Source organism: Geotrypetes seraphini, chromosome 5 (assembly GCF_902459505.1).
Source record: "Geotrypetes seraphini chromosome 5, aGeoSer1.1, whole genome shotgun sequence".
NCBI classification, from domain to species: domain Eukaryota; kingdom Metazoa; phylum Chordata; class Amphibia; order Gymnophiona; family Dermophiidae; genus Geotrypetes; species Geotrypetes seraphini.
This window is the reverse complement of record NC_047088.1, coordinates 143,392,677-143,416,718: the sequence shown is the minus strand read 5'-3', so window position 1 is coordinate 143,416,718 and position 24,042 is coordinate 143,392,677. Positions and strand designations below refer to the sequence as shown.

Here is a 24,042-nt window from a genome sequence, read left to right as displayed (position 1 = left end):
TACAAGGCACCTGCTTGGCCAGCCTGCACTACCAGTTTGGGAGCTCAGGAACCATTCCCATGGCTCAGTCCATGTTTTGTCCACAGAGAGCCCCATGGCAGTTTTTCACCAGGACAGGGTGCTGACTGCATGTCCTCCCCTGACTCACATGTGAGTTTTGGTGGGGGTTTGAGGTCTCAGTCTGGCCGATAGTCTGATGATTCAAGCTATCTGGGTTTCCAAGCTTGTCTGAGGCAGAAGTTCTCTAGCTGCAGTTTCAGCCTAAACAGCTCCCAGGACCTAAATAGCACAGTGAGTACATGCTGTAATAGCCTATGAGAAAAATCAGGAGGGGGGGTTACCTCTAAAAGTAGTTTTTGAAGGTTTCTGGGGTTAGGGATAGGGTCCCCCACCTCTAAAATCCTATTCCCTGAATTTTTTGACCCCTTATTTAGCTCCCATAGGCTGTTTTTGGTGATAAAATTGCTGCCGCAGCAGCCATCCTGAATTTCCCAATTTAAAAAAAATGCCTCTATCTTCCTCAAGACACCTCAGTTTGGTTGTTAATACCAAATTATTGATGTTTGAAAGCTTATTATCTAATTTATTTGCTTGTGCATCTCAAATGCACATCTAAAGTTGAGTGCACAACTCTGGGCACCATATAGAGAATTGGGGGGTTTCTGCTTCAGATATTTTTATTTATTTATTCAGTTTTCTATACCGTTCTCCCAGGGGAGCTCAGAACGGTGTACATGGATTTATTCAGGTAAGGTGTGACCTATCTTCTGCTACCTAGTGCTAAGCTCTATTCCTATTGGGCTTTCTCTTGTACCCCCTCCTCTTGCCTTGGGTGCTCTTCCCTATGTTCAGGACTTGGTTGCATTAAATAATTTACTATCAGAATCTATCAGAGAAGGTTTGATTTAAGTACATAAGCATTAAGTACTGGAATAGACCAAAGGTTCATCAAGCCCAGCATCCTATTTCCAATAGTGTCCAATCCAGGTCACAAGAACAGTAAAGTAAACATTCCCCTAGGAGCCAGAATTAAGAGTGACATCAGAACAAAGTATAAGTACAGATGTTTCAAAATGGTGATGTTTTATTGAACATTTTAAGGTATAATTATCACAAAAGCTTTATATTTAGCATAAGAGAACCTCTTAATTCTAGCATAACCACTGAGTAGATCTTAAGGGTAAATGGTAATACATTTGATATACTGTCTTTCTGTAGTACACCCAAAATGGTTTACACGTTATGTAAGGTACTTTTTCTGTCCTTAGTGGGCTCACAATCATAGATTTTGTACCAAAGGTAATGCAGGGTTCATTGACTTGCCCAGGGTCACAAGATGCTGCAGTGGGAATTGAACCCAGTTCCTCTGATTTATCAACCTACCACACCAACAATTAAGCTACTCCTCCACTTACTTAATACCATAGGGTGTAGGCTGTACTGCAGGTAATTGAAAATAGAACATTAAACCACAGTGAAGCCGAGATGATGGTCATGGCATTGTTTTTGAAGTTCTTCTCATTGATATAGTCAATGATGGTCATTATACCGGCCATGGTTTCTTCACACGTAGGCTGGATCTGGTTTTCTGGTAGTTGAAATCCGTAAGTACCGTTGTCTCTCAGCTCAAAGGTATAGGAAAAGTTAAACCCTAAATCGGCAGCCCAGTCACAGGAGGAACCAGAATTCATATCTATAAAATAAAAAAGGATGAGGAAGACTATAGGAAGCACTATTTTTCCAAATTCCTTCCCCATAATTTACTGTAGTTTCCTTTTTGCCATCCATTTTTAGTCTCGGTATATTTTTACAGATGTTCTCAGTAATAAATCACCTCCTAGTTGTATTAGGACAACTCATTTTTAGCAATACATTTGAGAGGGGGAAATATTTATCTGCTCTGCTGAGAGAGCCAAAGCAAATGTTAGTGTATGCTTCTATATGCTGTAGTTACATTGTTAAAGCAAAGTAGAGAATGACATGGTAGCAAAATTTGTCTTCATCTTCATCCCTCTTTGTCAGTGTTAACCAGTTAAGTTCCTACTGGTTAAAGATAGGCCTGCTATTAATGCGATTTATTTTAACTGTTAAATCCAATGCTGAATATTGGCACTAACTGGCTATATCATGCTGTCGTTCATCGGCGGGAAACCATCCCCATATCATTCTTTAAGGAGAGAAGGAAGAATCGGTGTATGAATGTGCACAGCCACTAATCCTCAAGCCATGCATTGAAAAATGCTGATATAGAAGGATTGAGGTTGAGATAGACACTAAAGAATGACATGGGATGATTTCCTGCAGTTAGCCACAGGGATGGAGATGGTGATAAATTTCGTCACCATGTCATTTTCTACACAGTGCTTCCTAATTGATGTAAAATAGGGGGAATAGAATACACATACAGTTTTTCTGCTTGTCCTGGATTGGTAGTATGGAATGTTGCTACTATTTGGGGTTTTGCCAGGTACTAAATGTCAGGTTTGTTAGTAGCCCCCACAATATATGGTTGGTGGGGTCACTTGAGAGGCGCCCTGACAAACGCCCGGTCCCTGGTTCAGTTCCCTCACTGAAGATTCACCAGGAAGTAGAATCAAGGAGGCACAGCCAGAGGTGATTGCATAAAGAATATATTATAGAAATAGTCTTACAGAAAAGTAATATTCATAGGCATTACAACAATTAAGCAATACAATTAAGCAGAGAGCAAAGCAGTTTCCCTGCCTTACAGAGTCCAGAAGGATGCGTGAAGTTCCAGGGAAAGGCAGAGAGAGAGAAAGGGGGATGGGGTGATGCTTCGTGTTCCATAGATAAAGGGAAGGATAGACAGAGAGATAGAGAAAGAGAGAGCTCAAGAGAAACAAGAGAGGGCCAGAGTGCCAAGAGCCAAGAGCTAGATAGATAAATTGAGAGAGCAGAGAGGAGGCTTTTATAGCTTGGAATCTTATTCTGTGTATAGAAACTATTGTATGTCCCAGTATCTTTCTGTTTAGAATTTGTAAACTGTTTGAAACAATGGTTAATTTAATTGATAAAGAGGGTGTGATACTTGCAGGCATGGTAGATGGGATTAGTCTCTGGCTTCTTTGTCCCATTCAAGCAGCCTATCTTCTTGATAAACAATCCAGTCTGGCTAAATGATTAATGTATGTGAATTCTGTGCAGAAGCACAGAATTCTGCATCCAGAGTCAGATTGATATAATTTCCCATAGGCCTTCGCTGACATTAGTAATGCCAACTAAGAATGTTAGCAATAGCTATGCTGACACTAGTGACTAAGAAGACAGGCTACTGGGCTAGATGGACCATTTGTCTGACCTAGTAAGACTATTCTTATATAAAACTGGAACTTCATTTAAGAAATTAACTAGATTTCATATCTGAGTACAGTGTGCTCTATCACTTAGTACTCCCTCAGACTGGTTAAGAGGCAAGTCATAAACTTGAGTGGCTTTCATCATAAGATTGCGATATAGATGAGGGAATATATATCACTGAATTATGAACATGTTATCTTTCCATTTTAAAAAAATGGCATGCAGAAAAGACTGAACTGGAAAAGCAGAAGCTGTTTACCATATATATTCAAATATAAACCAAGCTAACATTTTTTTCTCCTAAAAAGGTTAACTCGAATATAAATTGACGGTTTATATTACATTACATTACATTAGGGATTTCTATTCCGCCATTACCTTGCGGTTCAAGGCGGCTTACAAAAGATTTATAAACGGGGGTTACAATGGAAGAACGGATGATATACTAGAGTGGTAAATAGTAGATCTTTTGACATTTTCGGGGCAAGGATTAATACAGCTTACAAGAAGTGTGTAAATGGAGGTTACATTGGTAGCATAATTGTTATTGCTGGGGTAGTATGGGTAGATTTTTTGTCAATTTTAGCGTTGTTAATAGTACGTAGAGAATGACACGGTGGCGGTTTACCCGCGGCCACCGCATTTTAGCCGCGGGTCACCGCCGAAAACGGGGAAGAAAACTAGCAGTCGCTGCGGCGATGGGGACAAGGCCATTCACCGCCCGCGGGGCAGTGAATGGGTCTTGTCCCCGCAGTGAGGCATGAAGGATCGCGCGGTCCCCGCAGCTCACACCTGCCTGCCCAATCGATTCTAGTGTTTAGCCAGCTCTCTCCCTTCTCCTCACCTTAGTTTGTAGATTTTCTTTTTCGGCGACCCGCACGCTATCAAAGAGCCGCTGCTGCTCAGTTTCGATCTTCTGCTCTGACGCAACCGGAAACAGGAAGTTGCAGCAGAGCAGAAGATTGAACACTGAGCAGCCGCGCGTGTGCGGCTCTTTGGGAAAGCGTGCAGGTCGCTGAAAAAGAAAGCCTGCTAAATAAGGTGAGGAGAAGGGAGAGAACTGGCTAAACACTAGGATCGATTGGGCAGGCGGGTGGGGGCTGCGAGGACCATGCGATCACCCGTGTTCCTGGCTCAGACTGTAAGGAGGGAGTGAAAGGGAAAAGGATTCTGGGCCAAGGTGATGAAAATGGAAAGAAAAACCCACAGCAGGAAAGAAAGGGAAGGACAGGCAGGTGAGCCAGATGCTAGAAGCAGGGGGGGGAAGAAAGAGGGAAAAAAGCTAGATGGGGTTGAAAAGAAGAGACACACTGGTATGGAAGAGGAAGATAGGGGAAATCTGGACACAGTAAGGTAACAGAAAGAGGGGAAATTATGTGCATGGGGCATAGGGACAGAGACAAAAAGGGGACATGCCATGGGGATGGTATATGGACACAGGGGGGGGCAATGGCAGATACATAGGGGAGATATTAGAAAAGTATATAAAATCGTACACGTTTGAGGCTTTTATGTATGCAGCGGTGACGGTGACGGGGCGGTGAATGGGGTTGCAGTGGCGGTGACGGGGCGGTGAATGGGGTGGCAGTGGCGGTGACGGGGCGGTGAAGGGAATGACGGTGACGGGGCGGTGCAGAGGATGGTGAGACGGGGACGGGGCGGTGACGGGGACCAATTTTTTCACCGTGTCATTCTCTAATAGTACGTGAAGTTAGGGCTGATTTAGGAATTTCTTGAAAAGTATAGTTTTTATTTCTTTTCTGAATGTCTTGTAGTCTGAGGTGGTCATCAGCAGGTTGGAGATCCGGGTATCCAGTTTTGCGGCTTGAGTGGCTAGGAGGCCGTCGTGTAGTTTTGATCTTTTTACTTCTTTGATCGGAGGAGGTATGAATGGGGAATGCGCTTTTCTGTGTCTGAGTGTGGAAGCTTGGTTGAGGCAGTTGTTCAGGTAGGAAGGACTGTCTCCATTTAGGGTTTTAAATAGCATGGTGTAGAATTTGAATTGTATTCTTTCTTGGATTGGTAGCCAATGTGAGTTGATGTAAGCTTCTGTGATGTGGTCATGTTTTCTCAATGAGTAGATGAGTCTCAAAGCTGTATTTTGGATTGTTTGAAGTTGTTTGATCATAGTAGCAGGGCATGGGAGGAAGAGGATGTTGCAGTAGACCAGAAGTCCTAGGATTAGGGATTGTACTATAAGCTGGAATTGAGATCTTTCAAAGAATTTCCGGACTAGTCTCAGATTTCTCATGATTGCGAAGGATTTCTGGATTGTTTTGTTTATTTGCAGTTGCATGGTACAGCATCTGTCTATGGTCATTCCTAGTAGTTTTATGGTAGTTTGGATGGGATAGCTGATTGAGTTGAGTTCTAAATTGGTTAAGGTTTGGACTTTGTCATTTTCGAAGAGGATGAATTTAGTTTTGTCTGGGTTGAGTTTGAGTTTGTGATCTTTCATCCAGATCGTAACTGTTTCTAGTGTTCGGTGTAGGATGTTTGACATGGTGGGTTTAGGCTGATCATATGGTATGAGGATGGTAATGTCATCCGCGTAGCTATAGGTGGTTATACCTAGATTGTTTAGATGTGTTCCGAGAGAAGCAGTGTATAGGTTGAAGAGGGTGGGGGATAGTGGGGAACCCTGTGGTACTCCGCAGGGGTTTGACCAAGGTTCTGATTTTTCGTTGTTTGATTTTACACTGTAGGTTCGGGATTTTAGGAAGCCTTCAAACCAAGAGTATATTTTATCAGAGATACCTATTACTTTATCAGAGATACCTACTTTATCAGAGATACCTATACCTTTTTCCTTTCCAATTACAAAACTAGGAGCATAGGAGTGTAATCATTGCCTATTCTAATTTTGACGAATAGCTTTAGGACTTTGTTTTTACCTAAGAAACAATGAACTTACAGTGTTTCCCTAGGGCCTTTTAGCCGGGCGGTCCGCCCGGGTAATATAGATGACCACCCAGCTATCATCCGCTCCTGAATTCTGCTGCTGCTGCCGCTGCTTAACATTAAAAAAAAAAACCGGCTTGGAGAACTTATGCTCCGGGGCTCTAACGTGTGCGTGCCGGCTTCCCTTCTCTTTCCACTGAAACTGGAAGTTATTTCCAGGGGGGGGAGAAAAGGGAAGCCGGCACGCACATGTTAGAGCCCAGTTCGCGGGCTAAGGCAGGAGACAGGTCCAAGTTTCCAAGTTTATTGGTTTTTAATATCCCGACCATCAAACAATTGTCTGGCCGGTTAACAATCTGATTAAAAAAGAATTAATAGTAGTAGAATGTGAATGGAAATATCTTAAATTAAACATAAATGACAAAGACTTGACATACTGGAATGTGAGGGAATTGTGGGGGAAGGGAAAAAGTTACATTGTATAGAAGAAATGGAGAGAGTGGGGAGGGGATGAACATAAGGAGGGGGGAGCGTTGAAGTAATGAATAATGGATACTTGCCTAATGAAAGAAAAAGAGGATTTTTTTTAGGTTTGGTTAAATGCGTCCCGGAATAAGAATGTCTTTAAATTTGTCTTAAATTTAGCAAGTTGTTGTTCATCACGGAGATGTTGTGGCAGTGAGTTCCACAATGTTGGGGCGGTAACAGCGAAGTTGGTTTTACGAGTATAATAAAAGTCTTTTAGGGACGGTATAAAAAGGAGTTTTTGGTCTGAAGATCTCAATGTGCGCGGGGAACTTTGAGGTATAAGAAGCTTGTCAAGAAAAGTTGGTTGATGTAGAAGTTTGATTTTGAAAGTGAGAAGGATGATTTTGTAAGTAATACGGTAGGAGATAGGAAGCCAATGAGCTTCCTTTAAGAGAGGAGTGACGTGGTCAGATTTACTTTTCTTATAGATAAGTTTTATAGCGGTATTTTGTATTAGTTGGAGGCGTCGTAGTTCTTTTTGTGAGAGGCCATTAAGAAGAGAATTGCAGTAATCTAGGTGAGAAATTACCAGAGAGTGGGTCAAGATGGTGATAGAGTCAGTATTCAGAATGGAAGTTAAAGATCTAATAATGCGGAGTTTAAAAAAACATACTTTTACTACTGAGCTGATATGCTCATGAAAGGTGAGATTGCTATCGATGATGACGCCGAGTAATTTAATTTTTGTTTCCATTTGTAATGGAGTGGATTTGATAGAAATAGTTCCGAGTAATGATTCTGATTTTTTGATGGGAAGTAGAAGCACACGGGATTTATTTATGTTGAGTGCGAGTTTGTTTGAGTATAGCCAATCATGTATGTTATCCAGTTTATTATTTATGTCTTTTGTATCTGAAATATTAGTAGTGTTGATAGGATGGAGGAGTTGAATATCGTCGGCGTAGGCGAAAATTGTAAATCCGATGGATTGGGCTAGTGTAAGGAGGGGAGAGAGAAATACATTGAATAGTAATGGAGATAGTATTGAACCTTGTGGTATTCCGAAAGTTTGTGATTTGGCTGAGGAAGTTTCATTTTTTACGCAGACTTGCAATTTGCTCTTCTTGCTGCCGGGTCCTGCCTACTTTCTGTTTCCGCAAAGGCAGGATCCGGCAGCATTTCTCCCAATAGGTCGATCTTGGGCCGATCAGCCTTCCTCTCCCCAATGTCAATTCTGCTGTCGGAGAGGAAATTCTGGCCAGTGGAACTTCCTCTCCGACGGCAGAATTGACGTCGGGGAGAGGAATGCTGGTTGGCCCGAAGCAGGGAGAGCTTGGGTGGCGGCGGCTTTGGGGGCCTGTTATCCGATGGCAGTGGCAGTGGCTTGGGGGAGGGCAGGGAGGGAGAAAGAAAGAAAGAGGGCAGGCAGGGAGATAGAAGGAAAGAACAGAAAAAAAGAAAGGGGGCATGAAGAGAGAAAGAAAGAGAGGGCAGGGAGAGAGGAAGAAAAAGTTGGGGGGGATTGAGGTCAGGAGGAGAGGAAGCATACAGGCTGAAAGAAGGGAAGAAAGATTGGATGCACAGTCAGAAGAAGAAAGTGCAACCAGAGACTCATGAAATCACCAGACAAGGTAGGAAAAATGATTCTATTTTAAATTTAGTGATCAAAATGTGTCTGAATTTATATCTGCTGTCTATATTTTACACTATGGTCCCCTTTTACTAAACCGCAATAGAGGTTTTTAGCGCAGGGAGCCTATGAGCGTTGAGAGCAGCGCTGGGCATTCAGCGCAGCTCCCTGCGCTAAAAACTGCTATCGTGGTTTAGTAAAAAGGGAGGGGGGTATTTGTCTGTTTTTGTATGGTTGTTTGTGAGGTGACAGTGCATAGAGTCATCTGCTTTGACCTCTTTGAAAAAACCCCGGAATAGGAATGATAATTAACATTTTCTCTGCGTACAGTGTGCTTTTTAAAAAATGTTATTGTTGGTAGATCATTTTGACTTGGTCATTTTAAAAGTAGCTCGCAAGCCCAAAAAGAGTGGGCACCCCTGCTCTAGAACATCATTCCTTAGTTTTATCAAGTGGTGCAGTGAGGGGCCAGCACTTTACATCTTATCACCTCATTCTTTCTTTTTTCTCCTCATGTAAAGCACGGTTCTTTATTCTAAGCAGCTCTGGCACTAACAGTACTACGGGTGCCTTATGCTACTTTCACTACCACTTGCAATCAGATTCGGCATTTTATCATGGTTTTGGTTTTTTATTTAGTTTTTTCACCAGTATTTTCATTTATTTATTAAAGCATCATTTTTTTAACAGCCCGATGCCCCTCCCCTATCAGTGTGCATTCAATCCACTGCCTCTTTCAACGGATCAAATATCATAGCCCCACTGTCGCGTGTTCACATTTATTCTGCATACGAGTTTATCTAATCAGTGCAGAGACTTTTTCAGTCAGTCCATTTTATTCTCCCTTTTTTACTTTCCTGAGTGCTGTAGTTTTATTCTTTGGTTTTAATAGAAGCTCATTTGAACAATAATTTAGATCTTTCCCAGGTTTCACTTTTCATCAACCCAGTCGGCTTGTCTTTGAGCTACTATCGGCTTATGTTTTCAAGATACGCTCTCTATTATCAGCTCTTCATTTCCCTTATGTTTACTTTTGCCCTGTTTAGGTCTATATAGTCTAGGCATACTGTTTGTAACCAGCCATCATTTTAAGTATGTATATGCCCTATTTTACGGGGTTGGGGTGTTAAGTTCTTTTAGCATGTTATTTCATTAATTCTGAGTTCAGTGTTACAATATGTTGTTCTTGGTTTTTAATTTACACATTATTCTTTTCTATGACATGTTCGCATCGCAATTTTACTCAAAAGTATAAATAGGTATCCATATTTCCATTCAAGTTTCATCACGGTGCTCTGGTTTTGGCTCCAGTATTTGTCACTTCCGTCCACCAGGTCTGGCTATCCATTACTATCTCATATTTTAAAGACTCACTCGTTATAATTAGCGATGATCCACACATCTCTTCATAATGGACATGTCCGATTTTAGCATTTGGATCTTAGTACTATGTGTTTGGTCTTTTCTGGTTTCCTTTCTATAGTCTGCTTTTCGTCTGGAGTCTTTTGAGTTTAGAATTACATTTTATGACATATTTTTGTGCTTATAATTGTATGACATGTCTAAATCGGTCAAGTTATCCATTCTTTTTATTATTTTTTTGTCCCCTCATTCAGTGGCAGACCGCCCCAGGTGCCAGCCCTAGGGGCTACACAGCCGGCTGGATCCAGAACCTTTCAAGCTGCTTTAAATGGCACCTGCACCTCAGCACGGCTGCCGTACTTATTCCAAAGCAGAGTCGGCAGCCGCACTGAAGTTCAGGAAGGTCCCGTGATGACTGCATTTGCTGCCTCTGCCTCCAGAAGACGTAAGTGACATCGGAAGGGGTGGACCGGCAGCTGCAGTCATTGCGTAACCTTGCCGCAACTCCCTGCATCTGCCAGCCCACCCCCTCCAACGTCACTTACATCTTCCAGAGGCAATAGAAGCAGTCATCATGGGACATTTCTGGTTTGGAGGGAGAGAGGAGCATAGAAGGCTGGTGGAGGGAGAAAAAGGGGGTCAGGGTGGTATGGAAGGGGGGTGGAGGGAGAGAAAGAGGGCAGATGCTGATGGAATTGGTGTACAGGGAAAGGAGAGAGAGACATAAGGGGGAAGGATACTGGATGGAATTGGGTTGGAGGGAAAGTATGGGGCAGATGCTGATGGAAGTGGTGGAAAGGGAGAGGAGAGAGTGAAATGCCAGATCATGGGGGTGTGGGAAAGGGAAGGGAAGAAGAGGAGAGAGGTGCCAGACCATTGAAGGAGGGAAGGGAAGAAGATGGATGCCAGAATAATAGGGGTGAAGAGAGAGATGGAAGGGGAATACAAGGAGAGAAGATGCCATATAGAAGGGGCAGAGAGAAGGTAGACAGTGGATGAAAGGAAGACTATGAGGAAAGCAGAAACCAGAGAAGACAATGTAGAAAAAAATTATATATATATATATTTTTTTGCTTTAGGGAAGATGCATCGCTGTTTTTGTGGTGTTGCATTGTATGCAGAGTCCAGCTTCTTGATGGTTCAATTTAATCTTTGTCTACGTTTTTCTATTTTATCCCCCCTTTTACAAAACTATAGAGCGTTTTTTTAGTACCGGCCATGGTGGTAATTGCTCAGAATTCTATGAGAGTCTCAACTGTAACCACCATGGCTAAAAACCACATTATAGTTCACTGCAATATGTAAGATGCTGCCTTTTCCTAGGTACACTCTTGTGTGATGTGTGGATTGTTACTAAAAATCATGTTTTTCATACAGATGGAGGGGGTGTCAAAAAATGATGGGCCTCGGGTGTCACATATGCTAGGTACTATAGCTGGAAAAAACCCAGATAGCCTGAAAACTCAATGTGTAGTATGATAAACACTTTCAAAAAGAGTGTGGTAAAGTCCAATAAAGTAAATCAAACAGACACAGCATAGACCAGATCACTACAACATGAAGGAAAAAGCCTCAGAACCGGACAAGTGGATTTTATTCCTCTATCTTTAATATTTACTGGCATTATACAGCACAGCATAAGATACGAACATAAATTGAAGGTTTTTTGCCAGTGAGGTTACCGCTCGACTGCCTCTTTAAGCCGTTTTGGTGAGGTGGGAGGGCCCGTTCTGAGGCTTTTTCCTTCATGTTGTAGTGATCTGGTCTATGCTGTGTCTGTTTGATTTACTTTATTGGATTTTATCACACTCTTTTTGAAAGTGTTTATCATACTACATATGCTAGGTACGCCACTGCCTTCATAGTTTATAACTTATCCACAAGTCTGCTTTTAGGACCTACAGGGTATGTATCCCTCTGATTCATGACAATTTCACTTCTCATGTTATCTTATCCATTCTTTTTATTATACAACTGCCCAGATAAGCATCATTCTTTGACGTAATTGGACCTTGAAAACTAACGGCATCAGTGTTCTCCCCAGAAATTTTTTCCAGCCATGAAAAACATTTGCTTCATTTAGTGTGCCACAAAAAAACATTTGCTCTGTTTAGTATGCTGGAGTTAAAAAAAGTTTGAGAGACGCTGCTCTGTACCATTTGAAAGAGGGCAAATATCTAATTATTCACTTCTAGAATTGGATACTTCTTAAATTTAATAAAAATATTATGGAACAAGTGTTAAACCTTAAGAAAGGCAGTCATATTGAGCATTGGAAAATAACTAATAATAATTAACTAATACAAATAGTACACATTTAAGGCTCCTTTTACTAAGCTGCGATAGCGGTTTTACCGTGTGCTTAGCTCATGCAGAATTGCCGCACGTGCTAGACGCTAACGCCAGCATTGAGCTGACGTTAGTTCTAGCTGTGTAGCACGGCAATTCTGCACGCGCTAAAAACACTATTGCAGCTTAGTAAAAGGAGCCCTTAATTTTCCCCACCACCAAATTTCTCCACCCCACCCGGCTACTTTTTCATGCCACCTGTCTGGAAAAAATTCTGGGGAGAACACTGAACTACCACCAAATTGGGTTAGTTCTGCTCATTTACACCTATGAAAGTCACTGCATTGAGAGCAGGGGTATTTTATTTCTCCAAGGACCACATTAATATTTTAGTCTCTGAAAATGTAATTTTATCCACCCACTACATCAGTAGTGCTTCAAATTCATATATGATAGCTAATTTTCAGATGGGCATTTCCTGGACTCTGGTCTCTTATATGAAGATCAGATTGCTAATTTATGAAGGGAGAGTGTGGTGCTGTGGTTAAAGCTACAGCCTCAGCACACTACTTCATGTGACCCTGAGCAAGTCACTTGATCCCCCATTACCCCAGGTACATTAGATAGATTGTAAGCCCACTTGGACAGACAGGGAAAATGCTTGAGTACCTGAATAAATTCATGTAAACTGTTCTGAGCTCCCCTGGGAGAATGGTATAGAAAATTGAATAATTTATGGAGGAAGACTCCTATAGATTATTAAACAGCTTAGCTTAGTAAAGCTTATTTCTTTGAACAATATTTTGTTGGTTTTTTTTCAGTTCAAGTGTTACTGTACCTTACAACAATCTTCAATGGCTATCTGATTACCTGATTTACCATGTTTTACAATGAATTCTTCAGACAAAGTAACTTTATTCAGTTGCATTATCTACAAATTAGAAGCGTATGGTATAAATATCAGTTTATAATCTCTTGTTTATGCTGCTTTTGCAATTTGGAGTAATTTACCTGCTCAATTAAGGGCTGAAACTAATTATTGGAGATCCTGTAAAAGGGTAAGAACCTTTTTGTATATGAATTGTGTTATAAGACTTTTGTATCTTTCTACAGACTGTGTATTGTAAAAGGAGTAGATTTTTGAAACTCTGTAAGAATCAATCAAGAATTAGCACCATATTTAAATGTTTTGAGTTATTAACTAGATGCATTTCTTCTTTTCTCTTTCCTAGAGGTCTAATTCATATTTCATTAATGAAGTTATGCCCATATGGTGAGATGCATAATTTAATTTAGAAAGGTACAATGCCATGTTATATTTGCTTGTATATGCTATACTATATTTGTTATGCAATGTTTGCCGTGCTGTTTTGTCATACAATGCACGTCATACTATGTCTCACCATACCATGTTGGTCATGTTATGTTTTACCATGCTTTAACTATTTTTGCCATCTCTGTCAGAAAATGTCCTGCCATGCCTTGTTTGCCATCACTTTGTATAAGCACACTTTAATATGTATGTAAACTTGTAAACCGTTCTGGGCTTTCCTTAGAGGATGAGATATAAAACCAAGTAAATAAATATAAATAAATAAATAAATCCCACCCAGGCTCTATCCATATGTATTCACACCTGTTAAGCATGTGCTATATAAGATATACAGTATGGGGTTCATAATAAAAAAAAAAGTCAAAAAAGTGGCCTAAATTGGTACTTGGACGATCAAAAAGACAGATCGTCCAAGTACCGATCACTGCACAACAAAGTTTTTGCTTCCTGAACACTGCTGGGTGTTTCTTATAGAATTTTGGGTGCTGATCATGAATATTACATCAAAAATTACCCATCACGTACCATTTCAGAGAAATCTTCAATTTTGTCGTGATTTTTTCTTATATTTGGATGCAAACAATTTTTTCTCCCATAAGTGTCTTATCAACAACGGTTTGTGCCGCCTGGGTATGTCCATGCATAAAATCTAGCCAGGTTGGAAGCTGTTTTATGGAAGATGACATCCTGGGCATGTCTGGGCAGGTCTGAACGAGCTTGCGCTGTCTCACCATGCTATAATGGTGGCTTCCATACACCGATCCTGCTCATTTGGTTAATATAGATAGTCCGTGTGTGTATATAGTATCAGTATAGTAAAGTATAGTAGTATAGTAGCTGTAGCAATATAACAGTAAGTAAGCTTGATGCTATAGACGTTTTGGTGTCGGGCAATATGTCTCGTCGGTGTCGTAACAGCCGCGACACATTCTGCTATATCTGTGGGGAATATACACTTACGCCTCAGAGACGTTCGATGACTGCCCTTGTAAAGAAAGCCTATCATCTGTATTTTGGCTGCAAAATAGGTGATCAAGACAAGCAATGGGCGCCTCACATTTGCTGTGCGACATGTGCTGTTAGTCTGAGAGCCTGGCTCAGAGGTACTCGAAAGACGATGCCATTTGCTGTTCCGATGATATGGCGAGAACAGAAAGACCATGTGACGGACTATTATTTCTGTTTGACTAATGTGTCTGGTTTCTCTGCCAAAAACAAGAAGTCAATTGAATATCCTAATCTGCCTTCAGCAATGAGACCCATGCCACATGATGACAGTCTTCCAGTTCCGAAACCACCAGAGGATTGGACCTTAGACGAACCAGATGAAGAAACTGCAGTGCAGGGTTCTAACAGTGACATTGACCCGGATTTTGAACCATCCTCATCAGGCGATCCACATCTGATAACACAGTCCGAATTGAACGATTTGGTCAGAGATTTGGGTCTGTCAAAAGCAAAAGCTGAGCTGCTAGGTTCGAGACTGCAGGAATGGTGTTTGCTATCACCAGGTACGAAAATTTCTGTGTTTCGAGACCGGCATCATGATATAACCAAATTTTTTGCACAAGTCGACAGTCTCTGTTTCTGTTGTGACATTGAAGGATTGTTCTCGGTCTTTGGTTGTGATCACAACCCGGAAGAGTGGCGTCTTTTCATTGATTCGTCAATGTTAAGCCTGAAAGCTGTTCTGTTGCACAATGGCAACGTTTATCCTTCAGTACCTGTTGGCTATGCAGCACATATGAAAGAAACATATGAGAATATGGAAATGTTACTAAAGTATGTCCAGTATACCAGGTATAACTGGAATATCTGTGGAGACCTCAAAGTCGTTGCTCTGTTACTAGGACTGCAGCTTGGCTATACAAAGTACTGCTGTTTCATCTGCGAATGGGACAGCCGAGACAGAGAGTCGCACTATTCTAGAAAGAACTGGCCACTCCGTAAAAAGTTAGTTCCAGGACAGAAAAATGTAGCACATGAATCGCTTGTTGACCCGACAAAGATATTTTTGCCTCCTCTTCACATTAAACTGGGACTCATGAAGAATTTTGTGAAAGCAATGAACAAGGAAGGGGAAGGTTTTCGTTATTTAAGACAGATGTTCCCAAGAATAACTGATGCCAAGATCAAAGAGGGTATTTTTGTTGGCCCCCAGATCAGACATGTTATGAGTGACAAGCGATTTGAAGATCTGTTAGTTGGGCCGGAAAAAATTGGCTGGAAAGCCTTGAAAGACGTTGTTGACAATTTTCTGGGCAATTACAGAGCCCCAAACTACATTCAGCTGGTAGACAAACTTCTCAAAGCATACAAGAGAATGAAGTGCAATATGTCACTCAAGATTCATTTCCTCCATTCACACTTGGACTTCTTCCCCGCAAATCTCGGTGCTGTGAGTGACGAGCACGGTGAAAGGTTTCATCAAGACATAGCTACGATGGAGAAACGATACCAGGGCAATTGGAATCCGTCAATGCTTGCCGACTATTGTTGGATGCTACAACGTGATGCACCAGACACTGAATATAAAAGAAACTCGGGAGCAAAACACTTTTAATTCTGTTTCATTTAGTCGCTTGTGCGAAACGTAAACTTGACTATATATTTTATTGTCAGTAAACATAAAAATGTCTATTTCTCATAGTTCTTACGTGATGCAGTAAAACCAAAACCATATTTGAGCATACCAAGTTGGTACCTGTCATAATCACCAAAAACTTTTCAGGAATCAAGACTTAACCAAAAAATTGTTGTGCAGTGATTCAAAGCTAATTTTAGACGTATCTAAAACCACCTTAGAAACATAGAAAAATGACGGCAGAAAAGGGCCACAGCCCATCAAGTCTGCCCACTCTAATGACCCACCCCCCTGACTTTACCCCCCCCCCCTAGAGATCCTATATGCGTATCCCATTTACTTTTAAAATCTGGCATGCTACTGGCCTCAATCACCTGCAGTGGAAGTTCATTCCAATGATCAACCACCCTTTCAGTGAAGAAATATTTCCTGGTGTCGCCATGAAATTTCCCGCCCCTGATTTTCAGCAGATGCCTTCTCATGGCCGAAGGTCCTTTAAGAAAGAAGATATCATTTTCCACCTCGATACGGCCTGTGATATATTTAAATGTCTCAATCATGTCTCCTCTCTCTCTACGTTCTTCGAGTGAGTATACAACCCATCATTTGTCTTGGATGAAGCCTTCTCCACTTGATTGGCAGTTTTCATGTCTTCACTAATGATCACTTCCAAATCACGCTCTGCTGTAGTTCTCGCTAAGGTCTCACCATTTAGTGTGTAGGTTCTGCACGGATTTCTGCTGCCAAGGTGCATGACCTTACATTTTTTTGCATTGAAGCTTAGCTGCCAAGTCGAGGACCAGTGTTCCAATAGAAGTAGATCCTGCGCCATACTGTCGGGCAAAGTGCTTTTACTTACTATGTTGCATAGTTTGGCATCATCGGCGAACAATGTTATTTTGCCTTTAAGCCCTTGAGTCAGGTCTCCTATGAATATGTTGAAAAGGATCGGGCCCAAGACCGAGCCCTGCGGCACTCCACTGGCTACCTCCGACGTTTTGGAGAGGGTACCGTTTACTACCACCCTCTGTAGTCTACCGCTTAACCAATCATTGACCCATGCAGTAAATGTTTCTCCTAATCCCATTGACTTCAACTTGTTTAATAACCTGCGGTGTGGGACGCTATCAAAAGTTTTACTGAAGTTCAAGTACACGATGTCCAGGGACTCCCCCACATCCAGCTTTCTTGTTACCCAGTCAAAGAAGCTAATTAGATTAGATTGGATTGGTAAATCCATGTTGGTGGGGATCCCGTAGACTCTCCTCGTCCAGGATCATATCTAATTTATGTTTAATTAGTGTTTCCATGAGTTTATTCACTATAGATGTGAGACTCACCGGTCTGTAATTCACAGCCTCTGTCCTGCAGCCCTTTTTGTGGAGTGGAATGACGTTAGCTGTTTTCCAGTACAAGGGGACTCTTCCTGTACTCAGGGAAAGATTGAAGAGCACGGATAATGGTTCCGCGAGGACATCACACAACTCGCTAAGCACCCTGGGGTGTAGATTGTCCGGTCCCATGGCTTTGTTCACTTTGAGTCTTGATAGTTTGCAGTAGACACTGCTGGGTGTAAACTCAAAGTTCCGAAACAAGTCCTACGAGCTTTGCCTTACCTGCAACTGAGGACCGGACCCCGACGCTTCAAAGGTAAAGACTGAGCAGAAGTATTCATTTAGTAGTTCGGCTTTATCGGAATCCAATTCTACATAATTCCCATCTGGATTCCTAAAGCGTACTATCCCATCTGTGTTTCTTTTTCTGTCACTAATATACCTGAAGAAGGATTTATCCCCCTTCTTAATGTTCTTTGCTAGATTCTCTTCTATTCGAAGTTTGGCCTCTCTGACTGCCGTTTTGACTACTTTAGACCTGACCAGATAGTCTTCTTTTGCCTGCCCTTTTCCTGATTGTTTGAAGGAAATAAATGCTTTTTTCTTTTCTTTAACGAGGTCCGAGATCTCTGCAGTGAACCACTGAGGTCTATTGTTTCTCCGTCTTTTGCTTACTGTTTTTATATAGCGGTTTGTTGCTATGTGTAGGGTAGATTTCAGGGTTGACCACATAGCCTCTACATTATTGGTTACAGCTTGGTATTGCAGCGCCCAATGGACAAAATCTCCCATGCTTTTGAAGTCAGTGCTCCGAAAGTTGAGGACCTTTGTTGTTGTATTTGATCTAGTGAAACCTTTCCTGAGGTTGAACCATACCATGCTGTGGTCGCAGGAGGCTAGCATATCACCTACCGAAACCTCCAAGACGCTTTCTTCGTTGGTGAGTACCAGGTCTAGTATCGTCTGGTTCCTAGTGGGCTCCAATACCATTTGTTTGAGTCGTGCTCCCTTTATGGAGGCTAATAGCCTTCTGCTGCCGCTGGTTGTCACGGAAAGTGTGTTCCAATCTGCATCGGGCATATTGAAGTCCCCTAACAGTACTGTGTCCCCATGCAAAGTGACGTTCTCTATGTCTTCGATTAATTCTATATCCTTGTCTTCCTGTTGTCTTGTAGGTCTGTATACCACACCAAGATACAGGCATTTTTCGTTTCCCCTGGCCAGGTTCACCCAGAGGGATTCCCGGTGTACTTGACATCTGTGATTTTGGTAGTTTTGATGTCTTCTTTAGTGTATATTGCCACCCCTCCTCCTAACTTGCCTTCTCTGTCTCGACGAAGTAAGTTGTAACCCGGTATACCCATATCCCATCCATGTAAGTCCATGAACCAAGTCTCACCTTAGGCCTTTCCCCTGCCTCTGAATGCCTAGAACGAAAAGAGGCGTTTTTGGAGGAGGGGAAAGGGCGGGAGGTGGGCCGACCTAGACTTAGTCATACAGCAAGTATAACAAAAAGTTTAAGAGGTTGCCCAATTGGAACTTATACGTTTTGACTTAGACCAAGTCAAAATAGGTATAAGTTCCGAATAAGGGCCGCAGAGCTGATCGCAGCTGCTGTGATCAGCTCAGCAACCCTGCCAACCTGCCCACCCCCTGCTGCGATTGTGATCCCCCATGAACTGCCATGAATATCAGCAGGAGAGATGCCCAATCTCTCCTGCTGAAGATGGCACCCCTGAATCAACCACGGCGTACACCCCCCCTCGAATACAGGTAGGAAGGATCCCAGACCATCTTGCCCACGGCGCACCTCCCCCCCCCCCCCTTGAATATGGACAGAAAGGATCCCAGGCCCTCCTGCCCACGGCGAACCCCCAACCCTGCCCCTCGAATACGGGCAGGAGGGATCCCAGGCCCTCCTGCCCACGGCGCAGAAGACTGTGACACTGCGGCACAGCTTTTTGTGTTTATCAGAGATTTACATAGGTATGTGAAATGCTTACTGCTTAGGTAAAACTAGTTATTTCCTCTTTTTCTTGTAGCAGTGCCATCAAATTGCTATGGCTTGACCACATGGGCTTGGAGAAGAACAGACTTCTTCTGCAAGTACTTGTTCCTGCCAGGCACTGAGCAATGACACCCATGGAGGATAATATAGAGGTCTTAGTTACCAATTAAGAATGTATCCTACAGTAAATGGACTATTTGCAGAACTCATCAGTTGGCGTTACAAGGAGCCATCTTTCTTGGGAAAACATTCAGCCTCCCCTACCCTGGCAGGTTGGGCAGGACAGATAGCTTGATAGTGGTTATGCTCTCCTGGAGCCTGTCAAAAGCTCATCCCCACTTTGAGTGAGAGCAGAGAGGGAGAAGCAGAGAACTGTGACACTGGGGCACAGCTTTTTGTGTTTATCAGAGATTTATATAGGTACGTGAAAGGTAACATACTGTTCTGCAATTCTACTGCTCAGGTAAAACTAGTAACTCCCTTTTTTCTTGTTGCATTGCCATCAAATTGCAGGTGTCAAACTTACATAAGCTATGAGAGGTGCCTATTTTGTAAACAGTCCCATATTTCTTCTTTATTGCAGCTGCAGCTTTCTTGGCAACATTTATCTGTGCAAAGAAACAAAAATAAGAGTGCAAAACTCAACCCCTAAAAGATTAAATGGAAAAAGAAAACAGAAAATTCAGCCATGAAGGACAGAACTCATAGAGGGGCATAATCAAAACATACGTCTAAGGATGATTTGGGCGTATGGTGCTAGACGCCCAGAGTCGGCAGTGGGAAAATGCCCATTTTCAAAAATTAAGTCTAGAATATATTTTTTTCAAAAATCATCTATCTGGGTGTCCAGGCTATTGTTCGCCCAGACTGCCAGGATGTCTAGCTTTATACCACATTTTCGACCAAAAGTTCCAAATGCCCAGAACAAGACCATTTGGATGTGGGAGGGGCCAATCTTGTGATGGACTGGCCACCCAGACATGGCAACAGAGCAGGGGGGCACCTATAGGATAGTGAACTTTATAAAAAGGGTGCCAGATAAATATCTCACCAGAACTCCTTTATAGGTTATGGTGATCCCCCCAAAACACTCCAAAAACCCACTATACCCACCTGTCTACAACCCCTTATGGCTGCAGGGGGCACCTATATGGCAGCAGAGTAGGGTTTGGGGGGGTTTGGTGGGTACACATGTTCCACTATAAATGCAGTGGTTGGAGTGGCTTAAGGGCCTGGGTCCTTCTCTCTGGTTCAATAGCCCGCCACCCAGGCTATTTATAACACCCGTGTGCAGCTCTACTAGGCTTTTCTATACCAGGTGTTGATGTTCTAGAGACAGGTATGTAATTTTTTATTCTGATCTTTGTGGGTGTGTGAAGGGGTCAGTGAACACTGGAGGAGTGTGTGGGAGTCTTTACTTTATTTCTGCATGGTTATCTGGTCACTTTGGATACCTTTTTGGCACTTAAACTTGTTTTCACATTGTCTAACTCACAACATTTAAGTTTCGTCCAGAATGTCTAGTAAAACATTTGATTATCCCTCTGCAGGATGACTAAGTTTAGGTCTGCCCACATTACGCCCACATACTGCCCTAACTGTACTCTGGGTGCACAGCAGCATTCAGAGGCATAAAAAGTCCCATCACACGTCCAAAAGGTTGATTTAATTATCGGCACTTGGATGACCTGTCTTTTAGGTCATCCAAGTGTTGACTTGAGTGGGTTTTTAGACATGTTTAAGTTTTGATTATGAGCCCCATAATGTTTATACTAAGTTACACACAAACCCACAAAGTGAATTACACTCTCATTCGAAAAGTTCATGAAAAATTCCCCCACCCCATATGAGGAAAAGAATACACACACTGAAATTGTGCTGACTATAGCTACAGCTTTACTGTATAGTCTCTGTAGATTTCCTCATTCTGGTCTCCTCAGGCTTTGTACTGAAAGCAAAGACTCCTCTGAGTTATATTGGCAATTGTAAGAGGCTCTTATTCAGTTAATCCTTACTTTTATAATCTTAAGTCCACAGAGCACATTTTACTCTTACATCTTAGCAAAAACACTTATACTAGTTGGAACCCAAGCACAGTACCGGGTAAAGCTTTGGATTCTCGCCCAGAAATAGCTAAGAAGAAAAAAAAAAAAAAAATTAAATTTGAATCAGGTTGGGCAGACTGGATGGACCATTCGGGTCTTTATCTGCCGTCATCTACTATGTTACTATGTTATACAAGAAACTGAGTAAATGCCCTATAAAAAGCAAATAACTAAAAGGGACCTTGTTCCTGAAGAAACTTTAGTTAAGTGAAACGGATGAACTATCCACCCCCGCTGATTCGCCTGCCCAGCTGCCCACTCGCTTGCTCCCCGCTCCTCTCCTTGCTGTGCGCACCCCTTGTCTTCCCTCGTACTTTTTTGGCACTATCTGATGTCACTTGCAAAGGGACAAACACCGACATGGACAACATGTTGCTCACACCAAAGAAGTTTAAAAAGTACGGAGAAAGGGAAGGGGGCGGGGTGCCACTGCCCCAGGTGACATTCACCCTTACTATGCCACTGTGGCAGCGGCATAGCGGGAGGGTGCGGCACCTCAGGTGGTGGCGCCCCTCTCCCATCTTCCCCGCCCCCTGCCGCACATGTGCAAATGTGCCAGTTCCCTTCCCCAGGTACCTTTTTATCTTTGGCACAAGCAGCTACGGCGTTCTCTGAGGTCACTTCCTAGGCACGGGTCCCAGAAGTGACATCAGATAGCACCGAAGCTGACATGAGCAGTTACTTCGTGGCTGCTCGTGCTGAAGATGGAAAGGAAGGGGATGCATGCACAGCAGGAAGGCAGAAAGCAGGAGGGTTGCAAGCTCCCTTAGGAAGACCGCGCCCAGGGCAAACCGCCCTCCCTGCAACCCCCCTTACTGCCCACTGCATTGTGGGCACATATGTGTTTTTGTATGACAATCTGCCCTTTCAGTCCTGCTTTGGTGCCTTGCATCCGTTAGAACATATTTCCACAGCAAAAATTACTCTAGGCATCATTAATAGAATGCTCTAATATTGGAAAGAAAGTGTAAACTCTTCTGATAATGTGCACATGCATGCACTGTCTTGAAGGAGTGTGCCGTCTATGCACCTGGCGCACAGTTTTTAAGAAGAGTGCACACTCGTAAAGACATTTCAGACTGGAACAAAAAAAATTACAAAAATCTTCTGGCTGCCAATTCCTAATATGGTCTTAAAAGCTAATATACAGCATCACTAGATTTTTTTTTTTTTTTTTTCTTAACCCAGCTTAAAAATTAAGTATCAAAACATTCAAAGAATCCCCTTTTCTCCAAGAGAAATTTAATGCAAAGATCTAGGAATTACAACTTAACACAGAAAACAGCTCAGTGGTATGGCTAATGTAATGATCTTGAGCATGCTAAATGCATGTTTCTGTAACACACTTGTTTAGTTTTTCTGACTCCTTACCATTTCCTCATGATTTTTTGATTGATTTATGGTGTAACCATAAGGCTGGAGGATCATCTGGCCATAGGAGTGAATAGTTAAGTAGCATAAAATGTCAGCTTTCTGACGTTTCACCAGACTGACCACAGCTTTGGTTTCCGGTTCTGATTCCGGCCCTGTCCCACAGAATGTATTGTTACTGCATTTATTCGAGGCACCGGCGCCTGCAAAGTGACGAGAAAAACAATTTGTTTGAAATAACCAGTAGTTTAAAGCTCTCAACTAGCACCCTTTGGAAAGTTAGATAACAAAGAGGGGAATCTCTCTATGGGGTCCTTTTACTAAGGTGCACTAAATGCTAAAAAATGAAGCAGTGTATACAATTTTGAACTTTTTAATACATCAGCCCATCAACATAGTCTGGGAAGGTTAAGGGCAGTGGTGTACCATTATACTGAAAACTTCACTTTTTCCCTAAAAAAGAGGGAAAAAATAAAGTTTCCAGTAAATGAAGGGGGTTACAACCCCCAAACCCCCCACAACGCCGGCGCGATCTCTATTATGTAAAGTGGGGGGTTCCCCACCAATATCCCCCATCGGAGCCCCTTAAAATACTGTTTTTCTTCGGCGCACTTCCACCTTGCACTCAGTTGTCTGCACTGGGTTGTCACGCGCTTTTGACTATGAACCCCCCCCATCTATATGAAAAATATGATTTTTAGTAACAATCCACATATCGCACAAGAGTGTACCTAGGAAAAGGCAGCATCTTAAACACTGCAGTGAGCAATAGAACACCAACACATACATTGCAAAACTAAACAAGCCAGATCCCACACAGTCAATTGATCCTGCAGTCAATGCCAACTGAAAACTGTGTTCTTTTTATACACACAGAACAGAGATACACCCTCGCCCAATATGGAATAATCACAAACTAAAAATAGAAATATGTAGACTAAAGTTAAACTGAATCGCCAATAAACCAGACCCTGGTTATAATGCAACACTACAAAAACAGTAACACATGTTCTCTAATACAGTGCAAAATATAAAGACAGTAGATGTAAATTTGAAAAAACTGATACATAACAATCACCACTTTACAAATTAACAAATAAAAATAAAACAAATAATGAGAAATAAAAAAATACCATTTTATTGGACTAATCCCCGTAAGCTCAGTCCCCAACCCCGCAAACCACCTGATTCCATCCACACAAGCCTTGAATTGTTTTATATTGAACTTATTATATTAAAGTATAAAAAGAAACAATATTCTGTACAATTGTCAATTTATAAATCAGCGTCTTCTCCCCACTCTCTCTTCCCCATTTCCCTTCAGCGTCCTCAGCCCACT

At 42.2% G+C, this 24,042-nt stretch overlaps 1 protein-coding gene across 1 annotated transcript in view; it reads right to left on the bottom strand.

Moving 5' to 3' along the window:
• Positions 1-1,159: 1,159 nt before the first annotated feature.
• The window catches only part of CPO (carboxypeptidase O), a 117,822-nt gene continuing 94,939 nt past the window's right edge, over positions 1,160-24,042 (bottom strand). The window contains exons 9-11 of the mRNA XM_033944104.1: positions 22,704-22,906; positions 19,754-19,835; positions 1,160-1,693 (exon numbers count right to left, since the gene is read on the bottom strand). Coding sequence (XP_033799995.1) covers positions 1,416-1,693; positions 19,754-19,835; positions 22,704-22,906 — 563 coding nt within the window. The 3' untranslated portion in view covers positions 1,160-1,415. The remainder of the gene's footprint in view (positions 1,694-19,753; positions 19,836-22,703; positions 22,907-24,042) is intronic.